The 19,744-nt window shown below is 44.9% G+C and overlaps 1 protein-coding gene across 8 annotated transcripts in view; it reads left to right on the top strand.

Moving 5' to 3' along the window:
• ep400 (E1A binding protein p400) overlaps window positions 1–19,744 on the top strand; it is a 180,597-nt gene that overhangs the window by 44,888 nt on the left and 115,965 nt on the right. For 7 of the 8 annotated variants that reach the window (XM_070888131.1, XM_070888134.1, XM_070888128.1 and 4 more), the window contains 5 exons: window positions 3,708–3,830; window positions 8,847–9,283; window positions 13,727–14,050; window positions 17,446–17,631; window positions 18,521–18,661. In XM_070888131.1, coding sequence (XP_070744232.1) covers window positions 3,708–3,830; window positions 8,847–9,283; window positions 13,727–14,050; window positions 17,446–17,631; window positions 18,521–18,661 — 1,211 coding nt within the window. The remainder of the gene's footprint in view (window positions 1–3,707; window positions 3,831–8,846; window positions 9,284–13,726; window positions 14,051–17,445; window positions 17,632–18,520; window positions 18,662–19,744) is intronic. The other variant, XM_070888132.1, reaches the window with a different exon arrangement.

Below are 19,744 nucleotides of genomic sequence, written 5' to 3'. Positions count from 1 at the left end.
TCAACCTCCATGATGGCGGAGCCCAGCACACAAATGCAAAAGACAAGGCTGAAACGCTTGCAACCATCTTCAGCCAGAAGTGCCAAGTGGATGATCCATATCGGCCTCCTTCTGAGGTCCCCACCATCACAGAAGCCAGTCTTCAGCCAATTCGATTCACTCCACGTGATATCAAGAAACGGCTGAGCGCACTGGATACAGCAAAGGTTATGGGCCCTGACAACATCCTGGTTGTCGTGCTGAAGACTTGTGCTCCAGAACTAGCCGTGCCTCTAGCCAAGCTGTTCCAGTACAGCTACAACACTGGCATCTACCTGACAATGTGGAAAACTGCCCCGGTATGTCCTTCCATAAAAAGCCGTACAAATCCAATCCGGCCAATTACCGCCCCATCAGTCTATTCTCAATCATCAGCAAAGTGATGGAAGGTGTCATCGACAGGGCTATCAAGCGGCACTTACTCACCAATAACCTGCTCACTGATGCCCAGTTTAGGTTCCGCCCGGACCACTCGGCTCCAGACCTCATTACAGCCTTGGTCCAAACATGGACAAAAGAGCTGAATTCCAGCGGTGAGGTGCGAGTTACTGCCCTTGACATCGAGACAGCATTTGACTGAGTGTGGAATCAAGGAGTCCCAGTAAAATTGAAGTCAATGGGAATCCGGGGGTGGGGGGGGGGTTTAGAAACGCTCCACTGGCTGGAGTCATACGTAGCACAAAGGAAGATGGTTGTGGTGGTTGGAGGCCATTCATCCCAGCCTCAGGAGTTCCTCAGGGCAGTGTCCTCGGCCCAACCCTCTTCAACTGCTTCATCAATGACCTTCCCTCCATCATAAGGTCAGAAGTGGGGATGTTCGCTGATGATTGCATAGTGTTCAGTTCCATTCGCAACTCCTCACATAATGAAGCAGTCCATGCTTGCATGCAGCAAGACCTCCCAAACCAAACAACCTCTACCACCTAGAAGGTGCATGGGAACACCATCACCTGCAAGTTACCCTCCAAGTTACACACCATCCTGACTTAGAAATATATCGGCGTTCCTTCATCGTTGTGGCGTCAATCCTGGAACTCTCTCCCTAACAGCACTGTGGGAGCACCTTCACCACACGGACTGCAGCGGTTCAAGAAGGCGGCTCACCACCACCTTCTCAACGGCAGTTAGGGATGGGCAATAAATGCCGGCCTTGCCAGTGACGCCCTCATCCCAGGAATGAATAAATAAAGTTGAAGAGAATAGTACGGAAGCATTTAAGGTGAGGCTGGACAAGCACATGGGGGAGAAGGGAATAGAGGGTTATGCTGATAGATTTAGATGAGGAAAGACGGGAGGAGGCTCGAGTGGAACATAAACGTCGGCATGGACTGGTTGGGCCGAATGGCCTGTATCTGCCGTATATCCCATGGAATCCTGTGAAATAAATTGAGCATACGTATAGATTTTAAGAAAGGGGTGCCTCAGATGGATATGTTGGCTCTCTTACCTGTGGTTGAATCTGCTACTAAATCTGGTACATATATCTCTTGTATCCAGGAATTATTTTTATAATTATTTTTGGGCGAGCTGCCATGGAGTGCAGATGTGTACCACAAAATATTATGTTTGTTATTCCTAGGTTCGCAATCTAGATCAATGGAATAACTACGAAGTTCTTCAGCACATATAATACCAGCTGTGCATTCGATAAGGGTCAGCTCTGTGCTGGAGGACTGTTTCGGTATATAAATTCGGTCACTTTAGTGAGTGGCTTGTGTTATGTTTATGTGACTATTTCAATTTTCCTTCAGTAAGATGTCGCCCTTCAACATAATAACCATAAATATAAAATGTAATTGTTATAGCCATTGCTTATTCTCCATTGCTATCATGGCAGATGATCATTTAGAAGCCGAAATTATGAATTAATGTCAGAAAGCTGATCAATGTCGACAATAATACCTGTAATTAGCTGCTCGTTAATAAATAATGTCTTGATCGGAAGTGCTTTAGCAAATGTTGAGGCTATACTTGGATTGAAATTTAGCAATGTAATAATTCAATAGTAATGCTGCCATTAGGGCAAGATCAACATTCCTAAGACGGTAAGCCTTATAGCTGAAGGTTTCATTTGGAGATGAAGCTCTGACTATTGTGCACAGGTTTTTTGTTGGCCGTCATTTCTGTGTATGCAGTTTGGTTTACTACTGGGGATCATTTCAGACATGATCCGTGAGAAGATGGGGAATGTTTGTGAGCCCCGCTCACCTTTTCTCCAGAGCAGTGTGACAGAGCAGCTGTTGTTCAATGTGGTGTGCAGCGTGTAGAACAGTAACGGGTTCCCCAACAGACCCGAGCTGTCAGAACCAAACCTCAGCAGCTTGTGAATGCCATTCATACTTTCAGGTGTGTTACTCGCTCAGAGCTTGCTTATCAATGAATGGCGCACAGGATAAGACCCTCTGGTTCACCCAGTCTGTCCCACATAACTGTCACACCTTGTGTATCGCAATATACACACTCCTCGCCCCATCCAAAAACTATGGTGATCTCCTCGGAGAGGGGAAAACCCCAGGTTTAAAAAAATCCAGATCAATTTGGGAAAATAAATCTCGGAAATTCCCCCCCCCCAGCCAGAAACTGGCCCAGCTCTCGCTTGAAGGAATTCAGCGAATCAGCATCCACTGCACGGGACGGCAGCCTGTTCCAGAGGCCCACTATTCTCTTGGGAAAGACCCACCTCCTGACCAGTGTTCACTTTAATTTTTTTGGAATCGCTCGGCCCCTTTAAGGGGCTGCGTGGCCCATTCCAAAATCCGCACATGCGCGTTTTTTTCATTTAAGAGCCGGCTGCATGGGGAGGTCCAGACAGCTGTGTGATTGCGCAGCTTGAAAGGAACGTTGCTCCTGACGTCATAACTCGGTCTGGCCTTGCACAGCTGAAAATATGTGACCTCGCCATACCCCATCCTAAGCTATTTCATTGGAACACATGGTCTACTGGAGCACAATCTATTCCCTCCACATCTTATAAACCTCGATTAAATCACCCCACGTCTACTAAAATGTAGAGCTCTTTTTTTTTAAGCCTATCTTGCTAACGAAGATAATACTTTAAAAATTGTGTGGGGTTGGAGAATGTTTGTAGATTGAGGAGAATGAATGTGTAGGAAGTGGTGGTTAAGGTACATCTGGAGAATAATCGAATTTCTACATGTCACATTATATGCCTTTTCTACAATGCTCTCTCACTAACCTTTATTTTGCTCATGATTTTGTTTTATTTAAGTTGAAAAACCCCAGAGAGCTTCCTCAGATCTTCATGCTGTGGAAAATGTGCCTCTATCACTAGGCGGGGTGCCATTCAGTGAGTGCATGCTGCAAATAATGTGATGTATAAGCAAGATCCCATCAATTTAAAAACCTGATACTTTCAATATACTGCATCCCTTGTTGTAAGGCACCATTAATTTGGCCCTTGAAAACACTGTAAGGCTACTTGTTAATGTGAGATACCTGGCTGTTCACCAACTTGTGCAACACGTTAAGCTTTTAAATCATTTGCATATTCTCCAAATGCCATTTTGAAACGGTTAAGAAATTTGCCGACAGTCAAAAGTTTCATGCATGGTGAGCAAGTCTGCATTGACCTCGAAGGGGAGGTGCTTCAGTAAGTGTTTTTTTTATTGCATAATATTGCGAACTCTGTGTTTTGCTTTTGACTTCAGATCAGAATAAAAGGCCACGGATAGAAGGTGGTCGCCATGGAATGGTTTTCCAGCATACAACTGTGACTACTTTAGGATCTCCAGCTATTGTTCCCTTACAGCAACTTATGCCAACTGTGCAGGGTAAGAGATACCAAACACATCTTCACATGCACATTTTGATGTCTTGTCTCATTTGCAAGCCCCTTTTCCCATATATTTTAAGTTGTGCGTAAACTTCTGAAAGCAATATCCATGTGTTCAAAGTGAGATTAAGAACTTTAGTAAGGGATTCATTTGTAACACATTTCTGCTTATCCCTAACAATGAATGTGAACAATGACAGATTAAAAAACAACAGTGTACACACAGAAAATGAATTATGCATGAACATGAGTGACATTTTCAAGAGGCTAAAACCTCTCTTTACTGGGAAAATCTGTCAGAAAGTATAACATCCACTCCATCCTCGTTTTAATGCTGCCCTCCGGAGCCAATTAACTGGTGTGTTATAAAGAGGGCTGTGCTATATTGAAAGTATCAGTGATATATAAATGCAGTATGCTATGTTTTCGAGTTGAGTATTGACGCATGAATGCACAATGGAAATGTAATCTCGGTTGAACCGAATCTGACAGAAATGCACATGTCCTTGTGAGAGTTTTTGAACATAGCTTTATTTATTTGTAATTCAGAGTGTTTAAAGTTCTGTTTGGAAGGCAGTTTTATATTTGGTAATCGATTCATATTTGGCCAGACCAAGGTGTGGTGTGGACATCATCTTTTATTACTGCATTTCATTACAGTTTTTTTCTCACCATAAAGGTAATGTGGGACTCGTGACTCGTTAACCTGCTCGACTTCTGATCAGTGTATCTTCTGAGAGGGCCTTCTTGCATTTTAAGGTTTAATATACAGGCCCTTTCATTGGTATTTGTTTTTCTATTTTGACTTATTAAGTAGTGATCTTTCTTACTGCACTTCTCTCTTCCCACCGGTGTCTCTTTTATTTCCATGAAAAGTCTTTAGGTGCCAGCCATGGCTCAGTTGGTACCACTCTCGCCTCTGAGTCAGAAGATTGTGGTTTCGTTCCAGTGACTGGAGCACGTATCCAGGCCGACACTCCAATGCAGTCCTGAAGGAGTGCTGCATTTTGAATGAGACGTTAAACCGAGTCCCCATCTTCCCTTTCAGGTGGACGCTAAAGATCCCACACCCTGTCTGAGGCTGAACCAGACTGTTCACAATCTTGGTGTCATATTTAAAATGCGACTCCGACCACATATCCGCGACATAACTAGAACCGTCTATTTCCACCTCTGAAACATTGCTCGTGTCTGCCCCTGCCACAGCTCATCGGCTGCTGAAGCCCTCATCCATGCATTTAAGAACATAAGAACATAAGAAACAGGAGCATTTGTTACCTTTACACTTGACTACTCCAACACACTTCTGGCCAGCCTCCCACATTCGACCCTGCATAAGCTTGAGGTCATCCAAAACTCGGCTGCCCGTGTCCTAACTCGCACCAAGTCCCGCTCACCCATCACCCCTGTGCTCGCTGATCTATAATGGCTCCCGGTTAAGCAATACCTCGATTTCAAAATTCTCATCCTCGTTTTCAAATCCCTCCATGCCCTCGCCCCTCCCTATCTCTATAATCTCCTCCAGCCTCACAAATCCCTGAGATCTCTGCACTCCTCAAATTTTGTCCTCTTAAGAATCCCTGATTTTAATTGCTCCACCATCGGTGGCCGTGCCTTCTGATGCCTGGGCCCTATGCTCTGGAACTCCCTCCTTAAACCTCTCTGTCTCTCTCCTTTAAGGCGCTCCCTAAAACCGACCTCTTTGACCAAGCTGGTCATCTGCTATAATTTCCTCTTGTGCAGCTCAGTGTAAATATTTTGTCTCATAATAACCCTGTGAAGCGCCTTTGTTGATTTCTGGACTCTCTTCCCTCAATCTGGCTCAGTGAAATCACTGAGTCGAATACCGATTGTGCTCTAAACAAAGCAAGCTTTTATTTAAAAAGCAAATCCCGATCGGGGACCTTATCAGACAGAAGGAATGCTTCCTGATAGATCGCACCCACTTCCTACGGACAAAGTGAGTTTACATTTAATATCCATGTTCAGAATGCATTCTCACCTTGGGACGTTTTACTATGTTAAAGGCGCTATATAAATACAAGTTGTTATTGCATCATCATGTGTGAAATAGAGAACTGCAGTGACTGTTGTTACGCAGCCTACATAACAGTCACTATAATCTAACGAGGTGAAGATTGGCGTTTTCTTAGCGAAGGAAATCAATGTTTTACTCACACGAGTACTGGACCCACAGAGGCGCTGTGAGGAGAGCATTTGTGTGTGCTTTAAAAATGTTTCGGTGGGGTGGGTGGTCAGTCAGGGGGAGTTTGTGGTGTAATTAAACGTTCCTCCGAGTCATATGTTCCATTTTCTTTAACTGTCATTGCCCAGGATAGATGTTGAGTGTGTCAGCGGGCATTGAATCAGTTTTTGATTTCTTTGCCGTTTGCCAGAACAGTAGGCTCAATCTGCAAAGGCAAGTTAAGGTACAGTATGTGCAGTGCACGCTCTGTTCCAGTCTGCCATCGATTGGCGTTCAGCCTACTGCTCCCAATCTAACTATCTGCTATTCCTCCGCGACTGTCTCTCCCAGACCTCCTGTGACCAGGTTAATCAATAAAGGTACATGCATTCTGAAATTCCCGACCTGACTTTATATTTTGCACAAAAAAGATCAAAGGAGATGGGAAATAATTTGGAAACTAATCTGCTTAACCTACAGGTGACCCAAAGGGTAAGTTTACTTTTAACTCCTCTCCACAAGCTTCATTCTGGTAATGTTAAGCTGCTTCACCGCCTTGTGGATCTATGTTTTGCATCATTTAACTTTGCGAATTAAATAAATGGCACCATGTGCATCTTTCACAGCATCTCTGGCAGGATTGAGGACCATAGGTTTGACACCGGGGTGGAAAGGAGCCTGGGCGATTGCTGTCAGGAATTGATCATTTTGCTTCCGCTCTGTTCCTGGACCAGTAAACCCATTAAAAATAATTGCATTCGCAATATTGGAATCCCACAGAGCGTTCAGCTGGACCTATTATCATCTATAACTCACGAGTTGAACTTGGCTTACAGGTTTGAGGCAGGCGTGTGTGTTTCTCCCAACAGTTCGGGATCATGTGTTGCCTCTGTTTAGGTCGGATCGAAACCGCGATGCTGACAATCTCTGGAAAGTTGCAGCGTTTACTCGAGTGGAATCAATAAATTTGTTTCCGGGACATTTTGCACTTTCAGAATATGGGATAGTTTGCTGTAGTGTCAGTTTAAAAAAAAAAAAAAAAAAAAAATTCAATAGAGCTTGATGGCAGAAAACCAAGGGCAGCTTCTCAACAAGGAATTGGTCCCAAGAGATTTTTTTCCTCTTAATCAAATGTGCTGAACAGATTCTGTTTGCTTTGAATCAGGTTTGGTTTTAAAAATTAATTTACACTTGAGGATAAATGTCATGAAATGCTAGGAATTGAATAGCTGTTTTCTTGTGTCAGTATTGTGTTGCAGAGTGGCAGATTTTGGCCCATCGTGACTGTGTACTACTCTACCCTATTAGGCCTTGGCTGGCTATCCGATTAGTCCCACTCCCCCCGCTCTTTCCCCATAGCCCTAATTTTTCCCCTTCAAGCATTTATCCAATTCCCCTTTGAAAGTTACTATTGAATCTGCTTCTACCGCCCTTTCAGGGAGCGGGTTCCAGATCACAACTCACTGCGCAAACAAAAATCTCCTTCTCTCCCCACTGATTATTTTGTCAATTATCTTCAATCTGTGCCCTCCGATCACTGACCTTCCTGCCACTGGAAACAGTTTCTCCTTATTTAAAAAAAAAAAAATTTGTTCCAGTGATGTAGGCATCGCTGGCAAGGCCGTCATTTATTGCCCATCCCTAATTGCCCCTTGAGAAGGTGGTGGTGAGCCGCTGCAGTCCGTGTGGTGAAGGTGCTCCCACAGTGCTGTTAGGTAGAGTGTTCCAGGATTTTGACCCAGCGACGATGAAGGAACGGCCGATATATTTCCCAGTCGAGATGGTGTGTGACTGGGAGGGGAACGTGGAGATGATGGTGTTCCCATGCGCCTGCTGCCCTTGTCCTTCTAGGCGGTAGAGGTCGCGGGTTTGAGAGGTCTTGCTGCATGTGGGTATGGACTGCAGGGCAACTTGGAGGGCAACTTATTTACTCTAGCAAACCCGTCGTGATTTTGAACACCTGTTAAATCTCCCCTTAACCTTCTCTGCTCTAAAGAGAACAACCCCAGCTTCTCCAGTCTCTCCACAAAACTGAAGTCCCTCATCCCTGGTGAACCTCCTCTGCACCCTTTCCAAAGCCTTGACATCCTTCCTAAAGTGTGGGGCCCAGAATTGGACACAATACTCCAGCCTACTTAGCATAACTGCCTTGCTTTTGTACTCTCTGCCTCTGTTTATAAAGCCCTGGATACCGTATTTCTGGTTCTGGTGCCAACTGTGGCTGAGTGGACAGCACTCTTGCCTGTTGAGTCAGAAAGTTGTAGGTTTAAGTCCCACTCCAGGGACGTGAGCACAATAAATCTAGGCTGACACACCAATGCTGAGGGAGTGCTGCACTATCAGAGGTGCCGTCTTTCGGATGAGATGTTAAACCGAGGCCCTGTCTACTCTCTCAAGTGAACGTAAAAGATCCCATGGCATTATTTTGAAGAAGAAAAGGAGTTATCCCAGTGGTCCTGGCCAATATTTATCCCTCAATCAACATAACAGAAATGCAGATTATCCAGTCATTATCACATTGCTGTTTGTGGGAGCTTGCTGTGCGCAAATTGGCTGCCGCGTTTCCCACATTACAACAGTGACTACACTCCAAAAGTACTTCATCGGCTGTAAAGTGGTTTGAGTCGTCCAGTGGTCGTGAAAGACGCTATAGAAATGCAAGGCCCTCTTTCACAGCACTATTTCACAGCCTGGCACTGTGGGTGGATAGTTATAACTTTGGTCATTTTGCTAACTGTATTTGTTCACCATTTACTATGTTTAGATGGATTAATTAAGAAAATAACAAATGCACTGACTGCATATTCTCTCTGTTTAACGTCTGTCCAGGTGGAATGCCCCCAACTCCTCAGACGATACAGCTCACCGGCCCGAAACAAACCCAACAGCAGTACGATGCTTCCAAAGGACCGCCGGTGCAGAACGCAGCCAGCCTACACACCCCTCCGCCCCAGCTGCCTGGCAGACTGCAACCCACCGCAATGCCGCTGACGTCGCTCCCGGCTGCCATTCAGTTGGCGCAACAGCACATGGTCGAGACCCAGCTGCAGCCCCACCCCCAGCTTCACCCCCAGCCTGTCCTCCACTCCCAGCCCCACAACCTTGCTCCGGCCAAGGCCCAGCAGCAGTCCATTTCTCTTTCTCAGTCCCAGACCCAGCTTCAGGCTCAGCTGCAGCAGCAGGTGCAAGCTCCACTTCACATCCCGATGCAAACTCAACCGTCAGCACAACTTCAGCAGTCACAAGCACACCTTTCACAACAGCAGGTAAAACGTTGGGTCCGTCAGTGCTATGTTTACCTGAATGTATTGGTAGCGCCGAATATTGCTTTTCGAGACGTAATGGTTTGAGCAGAAACCAAAGACTTCTGGTTTATAGCTCCGAATAGCTGCTTTCTGTACTTCCATCAACACTACAGGTCATAGCTTTTCTTCCTGGTTTCCAGCGGCTCAAACTGTTCCCAATTTCCAGTTTGTAATTGGTGCAATGAATGTTGGAATCATAGAATAGTACAGCACAGAAGACGGACATTTGGCCCGTTGAGTCTGCTTCGTCTCTCTTCGAAGAGCGATCCAGTCCCACTCCTTGGCTCTTTCCCCATATCCCTGCAGTTTTTTCTCCCGAGTATTTATCCAATTCCTTTTTGAAGGCTACTATTGAATCTGTTTCCACCGTCCTATCAGGCAGTGCATGCCAAATCCTAACTATTTATTTATTGTTATTGAATCAATGGCAAATTCCTCCCGCCCCCAGTATGCACATTTGAAGTTTGTTTCTAACCTTTCTCTCCACCATGCTTGCCCCGTGTCAGGAGACCGACTGCAAGGGTGTCCACATTATGGGCCCATGGGTTAAAACGCCCCCTTATCCCCTCACCCCAGCGATCCAGCTCACGAAGCCCAGGCAACGCTGTCCTGTTTGCACCACAGAGGGTTGGAAAATATCTATGTGCATGTGGAGGAAAGGATCGGGCTTGGCTCTGAGGCTCCTCACAAGCGGAAGCCTAGCAGCACAATTCATTCACAGGATGTGGGCATCACTGGCAAGGCCAGCATTTATTGCCCATGACTGACTGGCTTCCCGTTTCAGAGGGGCAATTAGTCAACCACATCCGGAGTCACATATAGGCCCAGACCAGGTAAGGACGGCAGATTTCCTTCCCTAAAAGACATTCGTGAACCAGATGGGTTTTTACGACAATCCGGTAGTTTCATGGTCACCATTACTGATACTAGCTTTTTATTCCTGATCAGTTTTTATTAACTGAATTTAAATACCCCAGTTGCCGTGGTGGGATTTGAACTCATTTCTATGGATCATTCATCCAGGCCACAGGATTACTAGTCTAGTAACATAGCCACTATACTACCATTCCTGGGCTCGGACATGGGGAATGGTTACTTGGGGTGAGGTACAGCTGGGCACCACATGTGGAACCCCACCCCAGCGCCTGGCTCACTGGCCCACTGGTGACCGAATAAATCCAATTCCCTTTTTATTGGATGGAATTCAGGATTGATCAGGTGGCCTTTTTGCAATATTTGGGGCCACTGTTAAAATGCTTACAGGGCTTGACAGGGAGGGTGTTTCCCCCGGGCTGGGGAGTCTAGAACCAGGGCTCACAGTCTCAGGATAAGGGGCCGGCCATTTAGGACTGAGATGAGGAGGAATTTCGTCACTCGGAGGGTGGTGAATCTTTGGAATTCTCTGCCCCAGTGGGCTGTGGATGTTGAGTCTCTGAATATATTCAAGGCTGAGACCGATAGATTTTTGGATATTAAGGGAATCGAGGGATATGGGGACAGTGCAGGGAAGTGGAGTTGAGGGAGAAGATCAACCATGATCTTATTGAATGGCGGGGCAGGCTCGAGGGGCCGAATGGCCGACTCCTGCTCCTAATTCTTACGGTCTTGTGTTCAGTGAATAAATCAGATTCCTCTTTTACTGCATTGGGCAGTACCGGATTTTTAGAAGTTTTTATTGGTGTTTTGGGAATTTCTTTCCATGCTTCTGTTTGTTTTTCTGTGGAAGCTGCCCATCAGCAGCCTTGGTCGGCACCATAGGTGGGGAGCAGAAAGGTGGTACACTGTGATCGTGATCATGGGAGCAGTCCTGGGTATCACAGAATGTCCGTGCACAGGAACTGGACATTCGGCTCATCAATTCTCCTGGGAGTTCCTCACCTCCCATTTGGGCCAACGACTCTTGCTTGCTCACCATACCTCTCTCCTTTTCAGGCAACAAATTTACAATTGATGGACTTGTCTCCAGCAATAGAATGCCACATTGTTTACCGCCCTCCGTGTGAAGGAATGTTGTCTAACCTTCCCTTTAATTCTTTTCCTGATGAACTTGAATTTGTGCCCTCTATTTACTATCTCACCGGCCAGTGCAAACTATCCATCACTGTTTACCTCATAACCCTGCATAATCTTGAAAGAATGAAAGAACTTGCATTGTAAGACCTCTACCTGATCAGCCTTCACCTTCTCCACTCTAGTGGGGGGGGGGGAGTGGGGGATCCTGAGGAAAGCCGTATTTTAACTCTCTCTCGAGCTGTAGCCCATCATCCCTGAAGCATTGTGTTCTTGACTTCTAATACTGCTAGTTCCAGAATTTAATGACAGAACAATGGCAGGCTTTTGTGGAAGCAAAAAGTAATTCCGTGAAACAATTTTGTTGAGATTGAATAAGACTTAACCAATTAATTTTACTCTTAACCATTTTTAATTGTTGGGTTTGGTAGCATAGTGGTTATGTTGCTGGATTAGCAATCCTGAGGCCTGGACTAATAATCCAGAGACGTGAATTCAAATTCCACCACGGCAGCTGAGGAATTTAAATTCCGTTAATTAAATAAATCTGGAATTTAATAAAAAGCTAGTATCAGTAATGGTGACCATGAAACTACCGGATTGTCGTAAAAACCCATCTGGTTTACTAATGTCTTTAAGGAAGGAAATCTGCCATCCTTACCCGGTCTGGGCCTATATATGACTCCAGACCCACAGCAATGTGGTTGATTCTTAATTGCCCTCCGAAATGGCCCAGTGAGACACTCGGTTGTACCAAACTGCCACAAAGTCGGCACTGTAGAAGCACCTTCACCACATGGACTGCAGCGGTTCTAGAAGGTGACTCACCACCACCTTTTTGAGGGCAATTAGGGATGGGCAATAAATGCCGGCCTTGCCAGCAATGCCCACATCCCGTGAATGAATAAATAAAATAAAAAATTCCACGAGTTGGACTTGGTCATTGTTTCCAAACTTGGCTGCGTTTTTAATTTTGACAGTCAATTGAATAAAGAGTGAATATGATGAATGAGAAAATGCCTGTCTTCATCAGGATCCATACAACCCAATCCTCCCTCTTCCTCAATTACCAATCCTGCTGTCCCAATGTGAATTTGGAACCTCCTCCCTTCTGTATGTTCCACTTTAACCAGCACTTGTTAGGCCATCGATTGGTGTATTCCATACTTAGCCCACATATAAAAAAGTTCCTGATTGTGCTTCAGTCCTGGTTTCTTTAACCAGCAGTCATGTAACCCGTTTGTGTTTTTCTGGTTCTGCACAAAACCATCCTTTTGAGTATCGGAACCCAGTAACTAGTAACGGACAAATTCTGTGCTGTACACATCTGAAATACTTCTAACTCGTTAGGATAGGTATCTGTTTAAACTTTTAATGTGACTAACATTTTTAATATCCCCTCCAGTCTTGTGTTCCTTCCTGCACCCTATTATATAGAATGTACAGTACAGAAACAGACCATTCGGCCTAACTGGTCCATGCCTGTCTTTATGCTCCACTTGAGCCTCCTCCATCCTGCCCCGTGAGCATATCCTTCTATTCCTTTCGCCCTCATGTGTTTATCTAGATTCCCCTTAAATGCATTTATGCTATTCACTGCAACTACTCCCTGTGGCAGTGAGTTCCATGTCTCCCCACTCTCTGGGTAAAAAAGTTTCTCTTGAATTCCCCATTGGATTTATTAGTGACTATCTTTTATATTTATAACCTCTAGTTCTAGTCTTGCCCACAAGTGGAAACATTTTTTCTACATCTACCTATACAGAATTCAGAGTTATATTTTTGTTATTTCTCGGTTAGAGATCCAGATAAATGAACCTAGTGCTTTATTTGCTTTTCTTATAGTCTTATTAACTATGTGGCTACTTTTAATGATTTGTGTATTTGTACCCCCAGATCACTGATCCTCGACCCTATTTAGATTCTTATTATCCAAGGAAGTTGTGCCCTCCCTAGTCTTCCTGCCAAAATGCAGCGCCTCACACTTATCCATATTAAAATTCACTTGCCAATTACATGCCCATTTTGCAAGTTTATTAATGTCTTTGTGTATTTTGTCGCTGTCTTCCTCTATGCTCCATCATAGGTGTCTGCCCTTTAAACCACCATGTCCCCACTCTTCAGAGAATCTCCACATTGCCACCTCCCTCCCCTGCAGACACCTCTTTAAGACCCTCCTCTCTGACCATGCCGTTGCCCCTTCCTGTCCCCCAATTCGGTATCCACTCACTTGTGCACGACCTTGTATGGCCCCCTTGAGCTGTCTGTGTGTAGCGAGTGCTTTGGCAATGCAAGTAGTTGTATTCATATAAAGACTTTGTGGTTTCTTTGTAGAAAATCTGAATGTTCGATTTATGAATGACCCGTTCATTTTTGCGCTTTGATTTTGCGTAGACTGTGACGTTGATGCGATCGACGAGCGACTCTGGCCAGGCATGCCAACGACTGATTGCCAATTCACTGCCTACCTCATCCGTGCCACAAGTGACCCTTTCAGGGACAATATCCTCCATTCCCGTGCATCAAACATTGACTAACAGGACTTCCCTGGCTGCTAACAGGCCAGTCTCGCCTGTCTCGCAGTCCAAGCAAGCGGGGCTGGTTGGCTTATCTGTCACAGCACCACCTAAAGCCCAAGCGGTATTGCAGAATTCAGCACCGGTTTTACAGGAAAGCACTACGAACGCACAAGATAAAGTTGTTGAACAAGTCAAACAGGTAGGAACAATGATTTGTAATTTCTCTTTTTAATCCCATTATGTCCAGGTTGTAATGGGTTTTTAAAAATAATTTTGTTGATTATTGAGCAGGTTAAGGTATCAAAACTCAACCCAATAATCTTTTGATTGCTTAGCTGGTTAAGTACATGAGGGAGAAAGGAATAGAAGTATATGCTGATAGGTCGAGATGAAGTAGGGTGGGAGGAGGCTCGTGTAGAGCAGAAACACCAGCATAGCCTTGTTGAGCCGAATGGCCTGTTTCTGTGCTGTAAAATTCTATATAATTCAAGTTATTTTTTTAACTCCTGCACTGACTACATATATTCCTTAAACTCTCCAATTTTTAGTTTAACAATGTGGTGTACGTTTTACTGATTGAAACATACTAGAAGGTTGATTTACAAATAGTTACAGAACCATAGTGGTTACAGCACAGAAGGAGGCCATTTGGCCCGTCAAGCCCGTGCCGGCTCTCTGCAAGAGCACTTCAGCCAGTCCCACTCCCCTGTAGCCCTACAAATGTTTTTTTCTTCAGGTACTTATCCAGTTCCCTTTTGAAAGCCACGATTGAATCTGCCTCCACCATCCTCTCGGGCAGCGCATTCCATATCCTAACCACTCGCTGCGTAAACATTTTTTCCTCGTGTTGCCTTTGGCTCTTCTGCCAAATGTCTTAAATCTGTGTCCTCTTGTGAATGGAAGCTCAAGGAGGTTATTGCATGGGTTCTCTTGTAAGCGGGTGGGCAAGAGGCGGCAGCTGCAGTGTTCAACCTGCTCCCCAAGAGCCTGTTTGACCTCTGATCAGTATGCAGCACCATTGAGCTACTAAGTACATGAAGATTTTATTTTGTAAATTGTCCGATTCAGCAGAGCACTGACAGCCTAATGTAGGTGGTGAATGGAAGTGCTCAGGAAAATAGCACTTGGTCACAAGGCCAGGTTAGGTATAAGGATAAAGCTTTCTCTGTTCCTGTTCAACAGTATGCTGCAATTCCAATTTTGGAAGCAGATTCCCCTTGCAGGAGTGTCTTCAAGGGCTGCCGTGTTCTATGTATCTTGGAGCCTGGGAGGTTACATAGAAAATTAAAATCCACATTCCCTTTTAATCTGCATGGATCTCAAGTTGCAATTAATTATTCTTCAATCAGGCAGTAGCCCTTTCCAAACCTCCACAAAATTCAAACAGGACATGAAAGAAGTATCAATTCAAATAACACTGAATTGCCTGGGCTCTAAGGGCCAGGGCTTGGGGCAGCATGGACTTCATTTGGGTCACCCTTGATTTATTGCACCAATGTGACTCTTCAATGTGGGACATCAACAACCAACTTGAGGAAAGTTGGCCAACTCCTATACAATTATAGGCAGTTCTACGCATAAACTCGTGTCCTCTACTACAAGGGTGTGCAACCCATAGCCACATGCCCTCAAAGCCCATTGAGGAGGCCATTTAGCCCCTCGAGCCTGTTCCACCATTCAATTGGATTGTGGCTGATCTGCATCTTAACTCCATTTACCCCATTTTGTTCCATAACCCAATATCCTTGCCCAACAAAAATCTATCAATCCCAGTTTTGATGTTTTCAATTGACCCTCCGCCTCAACAGCTTTTTGGGGAAGAGAGTTCCAGATTTCCACTAGCCTTTGAGTGAAGAAGTGCTTCCTGACATCATCCCTGAATGGCCTGGCTCTTGAATGTAGGGGGTCTGATTAAGAAGTTTGCAGATGACACTAAAATCGGCTGTGTGGTTGATAACGAAGAAAGCTGTGGACTGCAGGAAGATATCAATGTACTGGTCAGGTGGGCAGAACTGGGGCAAATGGAATTCAATCCAGATACATGTGAGGTAATGCATTTGGGGAAGTCTAACAAGGCAAGGGAATACACATTAAAAGATACGACACTGAAAAGTGTAGAGGAACAAAGGGACCTTGGAGTGCAGGTCGACAGATCCCTGAAAGTAGCAGGCCAGATAGATAAGGTGGTTAAGAAGGCATATGGAATACTTGCTTTTATTAGTCGAGGCATGGAATACAAGAGCAAGGACGTTCTGCTTCAACTGTATAAAACACTGGTTAGGCCGTAGCTAGAGTACTGCGTGCAGTTCTGGTCACCACATTACAGGAAAGATGTGATTGCATTGGAAAGGGTGCAGAGGAGATTTACAAGAATGTTGCCTGGACTGGAGAATTTTGGCTATGAGGAAAGTTTGGAGATGCTGGGTCTGTTTTCTTTGGAACAGAAGAGGGTGAGGGGAAACCTGATTGAGGTGTATAAAATTATGAAGAACCTGGATATAGTGGATAGGAAGGACCTATTTCCCTTAGCAGAGGGGTCAACAACCAGGGAGCATAGATTTAAAATAATTGGTAGGAGGTTTAGAGGAGATTTGAGGGGAAATTTCTTCACCCAGAGGGTGGTGGGGGTCTGGAACTCACTGCCTGAAAGGGTGGTAGAGGCAGAAACCCTCACCACATTTAAAAAGTACTTGGATGTGCACTTGAAGTGCCGTAACCTGCAGGGCTACGGACCGAGAGCTGGAAAGTGGGATTAGGCTGGGTAGCTCTTGGACACGATGGGCTAAAATGGTCTCCTTCCGTGCTGCAAACTTCTATGATTCTATAATATTAAGGTGATGGCCCCTGTTCTGGACTCCCACACCAGAGGAAATAGTTGCTCTCTATCTACCCTACAAGCTCCTTTAATCATCTTAAATACCTCAATTAGATCACCCCATAATCTTCGATACCCAAGGGAATATAAGCCTAGTGTATACAGTGGATTTCTTGCTTGCTGCTCTACTTGTTTATATTTGTGGCGGCTGGTTTGGACAGGCCTGTTGCCTCATTGGTTGGTAAATCATGAATCAGAACATAGATTCATATCAACAAATACAGGAGTCTGTTCAATTCAAACATCTGTTCATATCAACAAATCTGAGATTTTGTCAATTAATGGAACTGCGGATTTATGTGTTACGTGACCTGCAAGGCTTGGGCCCGCTCTAGTCGTGAATAGTTTGTGACTAATTTCCCCTCTGAAGCAGCGAAGGAACTACGTTTTTCTCAATCACTCGGGTAAATTTGAGCCCGAGTTCCAGAGTTGAAGGGACGTAGTGTTCACCCACAGAACCAGCCAGACCACTGTTGTGTTATATCATAGAATCGTACAACACAAAAGGAGGCCTTCTCTGCTCTTAAGGAGAACAATCCCAGCTTCTCCAGTCTCACATTACTGAAGTCGCTCATCCCTGGAACCATTCTCGTAAGTCTCCTCTGCACCCTCTCCAGATGGTGAAAACCAGCAAGGGGATTTTAACTTGTTTTAAATGGAATTGTACAAGGATGTTGATGATTCAGTGATTTCTGCTCCATCGCTCTCTTCACTAATAGGAAAACCAGATACATCAACGAATTGCTGAACTGAGAAAAGAGGGATTGTGGTCAATGAGAAGACTCCCGCGGCTCCAGGAAGCACCACGGCCGAAATCTCACTGGGACTATCTGCTGGAGGAAATGCAGTGGATGGCGGCAGATTTTGCTCAAGAAAGGAGGTGGAAGATGGGCATTGCGAAAAAGGTAAATGTGTGTCTGGTCCAAGGTGTACTAATAGAAAGGAAGGAAGGATGTGCCTTCCTACAGCCCCTTACTGCGTCTCTCCGACTGCCTCGCATCCATGAATTCGCTGTTATACGAGTAAACAATTAGTACACAGCAAGATCCCACTAACCGTGTATGATATGAATGGCGTGCTGGTCAATTTTTGGTGGTGCTGGTTGAGGGATGAAGATTGGTCCAGGCAGATTCCAAAAGTCATTAATTGTCCGTGAAGTGCTTTGACTCGTCCCGAGGATGTGAACGGCGCTATATAAATGCAAGTCTTTTTCTTTTCTTGACGTGATCGAGATATTTGTGACCTGATAGAGGTCTTTAAAATTATGAAGGGGTCGGACAGGGTAAATGTAAAGAAGATCTTTATACTTATGGGAGAGTGATGGGGCGTTAAATACAAGAGAGAAACATCTTTACTCAGAGTGGTGAGAATGTGGAACTCGCTGCCACAGGGAGGGGTTGAAGCGAATAGTATCGATGCATTTAAGGGGAGGCTAGACAAGCATATGAGGGAGAAGGGAATAGAGGGTTATGCTGATAGATTTAGATGAGGAAAGACTGGAGGAGGCTCGAGTGGAGCATAAACGCCGGCATGGACTAGTTGAGCTGAATGGCCTGTTTCTGTGCTGTAAATTCAATGTAATATAAATGTGAGTTCTTTTTTAATCAACAGAATTAATGTTTTGCAGCTCAGTAAACGCTAGCATTAAATGCATTGTGTATTATAAGCAGCAATTTTGAAAAATGAAATTTTACGGCGACGATAAATTGCTCGAGCTGTTTTTATTGTGTTATGATTAATATAGATTATCTATGGTGATAATTCATTTGCAAAAAAAATCTTTATTGCAACCAGCTTGCACGAACTGTTGTACGCCATCATGAAGAACAGAAGCTGAATGAAGAGAGAGCGAGAAGAGAAGACCATGCCAAACTAAGGCGAAAAGCTGCTTCGGTTGCTCGAGAAGTGCAGCACTTCTGGTGCAATATCGAAAAGGTGAAGTATCTAATGAGTCCTGATTGCAATAACCATCTGTCGAGCTCAAGTCCGCCGCAAGTACAGATATGTTGCAGCAAGTGCCGGAAATAATACAACAGGTCTGCCACCTGGAACATTAATTACTCGTGACAGTATTCCCAAATTTGCCTGACAACATTTGGAGTTATCTGGCATTGTGAGTGCTGTTGAAACAAAATGTTGTCAGTGCAGTGTGCTGTGGTGCAGGTGTGCTGCTGTCAGGGTCTGCCATTGATGCTTTATCATGCCTGTTTCAGACACCATAGTGCAGAGACCCAATGCCACATCCCCGATTTTCATCTCTCCAAGCGAGTTGCCTGGGCCTTAAGCTCTGGAATTCTCTTGCTAATCCCCTCCGCCTCGCCTCCTTTCTTCTTGGGCAGTCCCCTGGTGTCGAGGATGACTTGCTTCCACATTAAAATGAGTTAAAGGTGACTGATGCCAGGTCCCAAACTTCATTTTAAAGGGTGGAAGATGCCTGTATGTAAATTAACATAGACATAGAAAACATAGAAAATAGGTGCAGGAGTAGGCCATTCAGCCCTTCGAGCCTGCACCACCATTCAATGAGTTCATGGCTGAACATGCAACTTCAGTACCCCCTTCCTGCTTTCTCGCCATACCCCTTGATCCCCCGAGTAGTAAGGACTTCATCTAACTCCCTTTTGAATATATTTAGTGAATTGGCCTCAACTACTTTCTGTGGTAGAGAATTCCACAGGTTCACCACTCTCTGGGTGAAGAAGTTTCTCCTCATCTCGGTCCTAAATGGCTTACCCCTTATCCTTAGACTGTGACCCCTGGTTCTGGACTTCCCCAACATTGGGAACATTCTTCCTGCATCTAACCTGTCTAAACCCGTCAGAATTTTAAACGTTTCTATGAGGTCCCCTCTCATTCTTCTGAACTCCAGTGAATACAAGCCCAGTTGATCCAGTCTTTCTTGATAGGTCAGTCCCACCATCCCGGGAATCAGTCTGGTGAACCTTCGCTCCCTCAATAGCAAGAATGTCCTTCCTCAGGTTAGGAGACCAAAACTGTACATAATACTCCAGGTGTGGC

Source organism: Pristiophorus japonicus, chromosome 8, assembly GCF_044704955.1.
Source record: "Pristiophorus japonicus isolate sPriJap1 chromosome 8, sPriJap1.hap1, whole genome shotgun sequence".
In the NCBI taxonomy this organism is placed as follows: Eukaryota; Metazoa; Chordata; class Chondrichthyes; family Pristiophoridae; genus Pristiophorus; species Pristiophorus japonicus.
Note: the sequence above shows the minus strand (reverse complement) of the source record. Positions and strands in the feature narration are given on the sequence as shown.